This window comes from Hibiscus syriacus, unplaced genomic scaffold, assembly GCF_006381635.1.
Source record: "Hibiscus syriacus cultivar Baekdansim isolate YM2019G1 unplaced genomic scaffold, ASM638163v2 tig00110602_pilon, whole genome shotgun sequence".
In the NCBI taxonomy this organism is placed as follows: domain Eukaryota; kingdom Viridiplantae; phylum Streptophyta; class Magnoliopsida; order Malvales; family Malvaceae; genus Hibiscus; species Hibiscus syriacus.
In genome coordinates, this window is record NW_024062798.1 from 1398339 (window position 1) to 1406070 (window position 7732).

General features: G+C 35.1%; 1 protein-coding gene and 1 pseudogene across 1 annotated transcript; both read left to right on the forward strand.

The window, feature by feature from the left end:
* The first annotated feature begins 658 nt into the window (after nucleotides 1–658).
* LOC120135166 lies at nucleotides 659–3148 on the forward strand (annotated as a pseudogene).
* A 598-nt stretch (nucleotides 3149–3746) lies between these two features.
* Nucleotides 3747–6709, forward strand: LOC120135069 (probable protein S-acyltransferase 14). Its single transcript, XM_039151430.1, has 7 exons — nucleotides 3747–4076; nucleotides 4554–4800; nucleotides 4890–4981; nucleotides 5942–6065; nucleotides 6145–6230; nucleotides 6315–6380; nucleotides 6534–6709. The coding sequence occupies exons 1-7, from the start codon at nucleotides 3888–3890 to the stop codon at nucleotides 6660–6662; spliced, it is 933 nt and encodes a 310-aa protein (XP_039007361.1). The 5' UTR covers nucleotides 3747–3887; the 3' UTR covers nucleotides 6663–6709.
* Nucleotides 6710–7732: the final 1023 nt, after the last annotated feature.

The window sequence follows — 7732 nt, forward strand, 5'->3', positions numbered from 1 at the left end:
CGATAAAATTAGATAAATAACCTCTTTCATCTAAAATTTAATTTGTCTTGGATCTAAAGAAGTCTCATCATATTAGAAATTTAATTCGAATTTTAAAATAAAAATTTGTACTCGATCCGATCTTATTTTTTAAAAATTCCGGCCCAACGTGAACTCATTTAAAAAAAATTCAACCTTATAAAATTAAATCAAGTTAAATCTATTAAATTCATAAAATAAATATTATATTAAAAAATTAACCCTATAAAATTAGATCTGATTAAAAATTATATTTTATTATAAAAAAATTATATTCAAACACAAAATTTATTTTCATCAAAAGTTTGTTTCAATTAAAATCATCTACTATTGTACTACGAATTTACTATCGATTGGGAAATCTGCAAATCATTAAGAACACTCAGCAATGAAGATCCAATCTTTAGAGTTTGTTAACTTTTAAAATGCTTGATATTTTATGTTTGTCTTACACTACATAAATGTATGTATAAGTTCCTAGGGCATGTTTTTACTTGTGACAATAAGTATTGTCAAATTTTCTAATATTTATATTAGTGAGGATTGAAATGAAATTAATACAAATGAAGAGTTAAAAATGTAAAAAAGGAAAAATAATACTAATGGATCATGGTATATTTATTCCCCTTCACTGCCAAATCTCCATGCAAAAAGACAAAAGTAAATCAGAATCTCAGAAGAGTTTCACCAATTCATGCAAGCTAAACTTCCTCTTAGATTGCCGCATCTTTTGACTAAGCGACAAATCTACTCTTACCGCCACTAGCAGTTGCCGGCGGCGCCCATGCACTGAAAAATGTTGCCGTTCAATACAGTCGAGGAGGCTGCCGCATTCATGGGACGGAACCTGACGGTGGCCGAGACGCTGTGGTTCAGTTACTCGGCTAAAAAATCGGATAACTATCTCTACTGCCACAATATCTTGTTCCTGTTCCTGTTCCTGTTTTTTTCCTTGGTTCCTTTGCCTCTCGTACTCGTCGAGCTGATGAGATCTCTGGGATTCGACAAGTACAAGATTCAACCCAAAGTTACCCTGTCGTTGACTGAGATGTTCCAGTGTTATAAGGATGTTATGCGGATGTTTGTTCTTGTCGTGGGTCCTTTGCAGTTAGTGTCTTATCCTTCAATTAAGGTAGAACTCATTTAATTTTCCAGGATTTTTATGAGTTGGATCGTTTAATTTTATTAATTTTTTGGGTGAAAGCCTGAGTTTATGGAGAATGTGATTTATTGTATTGCGGAATTTGTTAATTCGTGGGATATAATTGTGTTAATATAAGGAATTTCTTGAACTTCCTGACTTCACTTTTATGTTGGACTTAATGGGATTTTCATTTTCATCAAGGTGGATGATGTAATTATGATATATGTTTTGTTGATTAGTTTTCTGGGAGATTTGTTTAATATCATTTGTTTTCAGTTTCATTAGTGGAAGTTCTTGAAGATTTGAACATTTAGATTGCTCTGTTTATTTAGACACTTAATTTCAATGATTTTGAATCTGTAACCTTGTTACTGCAAGCTACACAAATCAGCATCTTCGACCTTAAAAATTGGGGTTTATGATTATCAACTAATACAAGTCCTTTCTTAACAGATCAGATGATCGGGATTCGAACAGGGTTGCCATTGCCATCAGTATGAGAGATTGTGGCACAGTTAACTGTATATTTCATGTATAGAAGATTATACCAATTACTGGATTCACCGTTTCCTCCATGGTAAATGGAGCTACGAGAAAATTCACCGGGTTCACCATGAATACACCTCTCCAATCGGCTTTGCCGCACCATATGCGCACTGGTTGGAAGTTCTGATCCTCGGGATTCCATCTTTTCTCGGGCCGGCAATTGCTCCGGGGCATATGATCACGTTTTGGTTATGGATAGCTTTCCGGCAAATCGAAGCAATTGAGACACACAGTGGGTATGCATGCTAGAGCTGAACCTTTTTGAATGTTGTTTTACTTTTCCATATTGCACAATGCCCTTTGTTGCTTTAATCTTGTGACTGAATGATGCTGACTTTAGGATGTTTTTCATTACTTTTCGAAGCCTCCTTTCTGTATTAAATTGCTTGGATTTTTTAGGATCTTTAAACAGTGGCTAACTTTTTCTTGATATGTTCCTTTTGATATGTTTAACTTTGTTTTTAATGAGAATAAAGAACTGAATTCTATAGTTCGAAATTGACTGCGTGTCCGTAACCACCCTGCTGATAAAGAGCAGTCATATACTCGCATTTTGAGTTAACAAGCTGCTGAAGTTATCCGTGATTACCGTTTAAATAGGAGTTCATTGTAGGAGCTTCTGCTAGGAAGCTATTTTAGGCAATAATTAAAGCTCAAATTACTCCCATTTGACATCCAATCAAGCTTCGTAGAGACGACGAGCATTGTATTTTCGTTAAGAATGACTGTCAAAGCATATAGTAGAAAATCACATGCATATCAGCCTACCAATGATGTCACCGACTATTTACTTATCTGGTTTAAAGTGGTATGAGGTCTATTATGGAGACAACATTCGAAGTAAGCAACTTGCGTTTTCCATTTTCCATCTTTTGTATTTTTAACATGAAACCTTTCCGAGTATAATGACTTTGAAGTCATAGAGTTAACCAAATGGCCTATGTTACTCAGACTGGAGTGTGAGTGTCGGATACGAGTATGTATCCAGCATGTATATAGCTTCGTATTAAGGCTTAATGCAGTTTATTTGTCAGTGTTTAGTTTGATGAAGCTAGTAAGTGGTTTCTGCTGCAAAAGTAGGCTGTTTACGGTATTAGTTGCGTAATGCAGATATGACTTCCCTTGGACTCCCACGAGGTTTATCCCGTTTTATGGTGGCGCAGATTACCATGATTATCATCACTACGTTGGAGGACAAAGCCAGAGCAACTTCGCTTCAGTCTTCGCTTATTGTGATTATATCTATGGCACCGACAAGGTAATTGAACAATGCACGATTTCTCGTTTAATCAGCTGATAACTTTTCTCGTCTAACAAATCTTTTTCTTGTGTCATTAGGGCTATCGATGTCATAAGAAGGTCCTAAAGAAGGTAAAGTTGCTCACTTCCTTTGTGCTATATTCTTTATCACTCGCATTGACATGCTTTACACTGCCATAAAATGTGAGCGGATCACCACGGTCTAAACCGAATTATTTCGAACTCAGGCTTGTATACCATCGGTTGATGTCACTTACAAAGCTTGATTAAAAGACGATGTTGAATGCTTAAACTGTTTTTTCTTGCTTACAATATGCTTCATCGAGAATTGTTAAGATGAGGGGTTTACAAAGCTTGATTATTACGATCTTGATATTATTTATAATATTAACGTAGTGATTTACATGTGAATAATGATGTACTAACTTAATATATTATTATATTAACATGGTGAATAATTGTATTATATTAATATTATAATAATTTCATTGAGAAAAAAGGGCAATATTGATATATTTTGGGAGGTTTAAAGATTAAATCGATAAAATTAAGAAAAGGATATATTTTTTTTTCTGATTTTGATCGACTGAATCAAAAGTAAATTAGATATTTTAGAAGACTGGCAAAGGCCCGGTAAGGAACTGTGACGAAGACCCATCAATCTCCAAGAAAATTCTTTCTGGGCTTCCCGAGAAAACCGTGTTGAATGAAAACCATTGCTTCTAGTACATCAGAAATTTTGATTATATATGTTTGAATTTCAGAGTTGTAATCCAAATCTAGCATCGGAAATTCCAACCGCTTCATCAAATTCCTTAATTGACCCAAATTCCGGGGAACGGAATTCCTTTCTTCGTTCCCCCTTCCCAAATTCTTCAGATTCTCCTCTTTCTTTTACAAAAAAAAGGGTTTCAATTCGATGGCATGGAACGTGTTCAAATTCTGCACGGCACTACGTGCTCTGGGTTCGATCATGATTGTTTTCGTACTCGCGATCATCGGTGTCACTTACTATTCAGTGGTCATCGCTCATTATGGTCGAAGTCTCTTTCTTGGAGGCTTTGAAACATATTTTTCCGTTGTAGCTCTCATCTTGTTTCATTCCCTGGTATACCCTCTTCCTCCTTTGGCCATCCTTTTCATTATTTGCCTGTACTGGTCCTATGAAGAACAGTGATTCTAGCTTTAGCTGTTCCTTTTGTTTGATTTGTGATGTAGTCTAGGATGTTTGATTATAAGGGAGAATGTATTTAAGTGATTTTAGAAGGGATTTTTTTTAGATTTCATTGGTGATTTTATGATGAAGAGAATTTGTTTTTAACTCAAGTTTTCCTAGGTGATCAAATGCAGGTTATTTGGTGATGGTAAATGATATGAGTGGCTTTATTGTTTTGAATTTTTGTGTGACTCTAGGGCTCACGAGTTTTAGATTAAAGGGGTTTTGCTGGATTGGAAGAGAAGAAAAAGGGTGAAACCCAGGATTAGTTGTCGTAACATTTATGGTTCGATTTCCTTGTTTATGTTGTGATTGGTTTTGTTAGATGGCGTTGCTGCATTTTTTAAGTAAGCTTACCTGGTTTTTCAGCTGGTAATGGTAATGTGGTGTTATTCTTCTGTCGTTGTAACGGATCCCGGGGGTGTCCCGCCTAATTGGAGGCCTCTCACGGATGAGGAGAAAGGTGATGCCGATCCGCTAGTAGCTTCTGGTTACGGAAGTGCAGAATTAGACTCAATGCAGTTAGTTATGCCCAGTGATTTCATGAGCGTAGACATTCGTTTCTGTCACAAGTGCAAACAATTTAAACCTCCTCGCACCCACCACTGCTCTGTTTGTGAGTAATCTACGATAAATTTATTGGTTGTGGCTTTGTTGTTGTGCCATCTTTACTGAAAGAAACCCTGGTTTATTTATTGATTTCAGGTAGGAGGTGTATACTAAAAATGGACCATCACTGTGTTTGGGTCGTCAACTGTGTTGGGGCATTCAACTACAAGTATTTCCTACTATTTTTGGTAAAGTTAACGTTAAGAGGCTATTTATGAATACTTAGGTTGGTGATTATCATAATAGTGGATTTATGGTGACTGCCAATATGAACATCGAACATAACACTACATGATATGGATTAGTGGAAAAGTGAATAGATGGAGCTGCTGAATTCTGGATGCTCCATGTATGATCGTTCTTAATTAGTGGCCTACTTAGTTATAACTCATAAACCCAAAAAACTTGAAGCCAAAATATGGTTGTTCTCTGCCGTAAATTTTCTGAACGAATGAAGCTTGAAGCCTCTTAAGAATCTCTCAATTTATTGCTCATAAGATTAATAGTTTATTCACTTTATCAAAAAAAATTAATAGTTTATTTCTCAAGGAAGCTGATGTCATTATATTACCTCGATTAGTTTGTGGGAAGTTGACACCAACAATGCTCATTCTGACTGTTGTTTGTGGACTTTGTCCATTATTCATCGGTTCACATATGAACCTCAGTATGATGAAGTTTTCTGTTATAGTTTGAAAATATTATGCCATGCCATTGCCCACCATACTTTTAAATGATATCATGTGAGAATTTATCAAGAAAGAATTGTTGATATGTTAATAGAACTCGGATTGTATTTTTTTATGCTTCAAAGTGAAACTTACTGTGCGAATTTATTGAGAAAGATGGTATTCTTTTATGTAGAATTCTGAAATCCACGGTTTTGTATACTTTTTCCCGGATGATACATGCACTCGAGCGTGTATTCTAGTGATTGATATGCTCCATTTCTAGCTATTTAAATATTTTGCACTTTTCACCATTGCTTTTGTGCTATAACCTATTTTCTGCTGGTAGCTGGTATATTGAGACTTCTATATTAACTAGATTCTTTGCCAACTAGATATCGCTGGTTGACACGCGATTAGTGGGACTATGCCGAAGGGGAAAAATTGAGTTCGATTTTGTTTTTCTTAAATTTGATGCAGTTTTACACATTTCTTGAGACGACTCTTGTCAGTTTATTGTTACTGCGGGTTTTTATGGAGTTTTTCAACGATGGCGAGATAGATGAAACACCAGTATCACTTGTAGCCACTTTTATCACATTTGGTAAGTTTGTAAGGGTTTAAGCATCTTCCATCGAATCAGTTGTCGATGCTTTTAACCAATTGTAGTCCAAATCTTTCAGTTTTAAACTTAGCATTTGCGCTGAGTATTCTGGGCTTTCTAATTATGCACATAGCATTGGTTGGAGGCAATACCACCACTATTGAGGTAATCTCTTTGCATAATTCATTTCCCCCCGTGTTGCCGACGCAATTAGTAAAGGTCCTCATTTTTCGCATGTTCATATTCCAGGCATATGAGAATAAAACCAGTCCCAAGTGGCGTTACGACCTCGGTTGGAAGAACAATTTTCAACAGGTTACTTCCCGTTACTCTTAACTTCATCGATTCACCATGCACAACATTGTTCTGGAAATGATACAAGCTGCATGAATGCATATCTTACCACTGCTGCCAAGCATTCCAAGTCAAAATTTTACCTGAAATGATTGAACTCTTTTCTGGATTCAGGTATTTGGACTAGAGAAGAAGTTCTGGTTCATCCCGGTCTATTCCGAAGAAGATTTAAGACGAATGCCGGCCCTTCAAGGTTTCAAGTATCCAACAAGGCCCGACTGGGAGCTACCGCAGCGACATTAACTAGGGAACAAAAACAAGCCTTCGAGTTTCAGTCGGTCGTAAAAAAATCCGGGTTACATCTTATGTCAATATCTGTATCCTTGTGATTACATCAGTTTTCATCTGAATCAATGTTGTTATTGTTCCTAAGATAAGGCTTGAGAGCTCAACATATTTTCATTGATTTTCCCTCACACCAATCATCATATGTAATCTCTCCATATGAGACCTTGTATTGTTTATAAATTCAGTTTTCATTGCAATGAGCCAATGATTGGAACTTTCAAAAATCATTTCTTCTCTCTTCCAGACACCAGGCAACCTAGTTAGTTGCCTGTATTTCGAGTTAATCAAGTCGAATTTAAAATTTAAATACCAAAATTTAAGTCTGAATTTGACTTAATATTTTTATTTAATTCTTTTCAGTCGATTTTCGAGTTTAGATAAATAATTTAATCCTTATACAAGCCTCTAAATGTATCATAATTAGCCTCTTCTTCCTTATCCCCGTTACATTTTTCTGTTTCTTGAGCTGAAAGGCAGCTAAAAATAATGGCGTTATTATATTAAAAAAATCCTTTAATTATTTTTTTAAATATCCCCATGTCATATTAGTTAAAAAAAATAACCCCTAACTGTTCACGTAAGATATCTCGCATTTTGCAAAAAACGAGATCAAGCCTTACGTTTTACGAAAAATGAGTTTTATATATTTATTATTATCTTTATTCAATATTAAATGATTATCTGAAAAAATTGATGGTTCTCACATCCTATAAAATGAGTGGTTCGTTAAACGCGTTTTATAGGACGCGAGATAATCTTACATGAGTTGTTTAGGATTATTTTTGTAACTAAGTCAGTGGGTTATTTCTAAAAAAAATAATTAACGCCTACAATAATAATCTTAATAATAATAAGGGTAAACTATTCTTTTTATCACTCAACTTTTACCTTATTTATGTTTTGGGTCATTCAATTTTTAAAAAATTCAATTTATTAACTCAAGCTTTAAATTGTTATGTTTTTATCACTCGACCGTTAAATCGCGAATTAGATGACAACATGATAATTTACACCAAAACGACATC

What these genes read in the sequence shown, in the direction of transcription:
- LOC120135069 (XM_039151430.1), top strand. Translation starts at nt 3,888, where the DNA reads ATGGCATGGAACGTGTTCAAATTCTGCACGGCACTACGTGCTCTGGGT. An exon ending in TCATCTTGTTTCATTCCCTG is followed by an intron (nt 4,077 to 4,553) that starts GTATACCCTCTT and finishes CTGGTTTTTCAG; the next exon opens with CTGGTAATGGTAATGTGGTG. An exon ending in GCAATACCACCACTATTGAG is followed by an intron (nt 6,231 to 6,314) that starts GTAATCTCTTTG and finishes TTCATATTCCAG; the next exon opens with GCATATGAGAATAAAACCAG.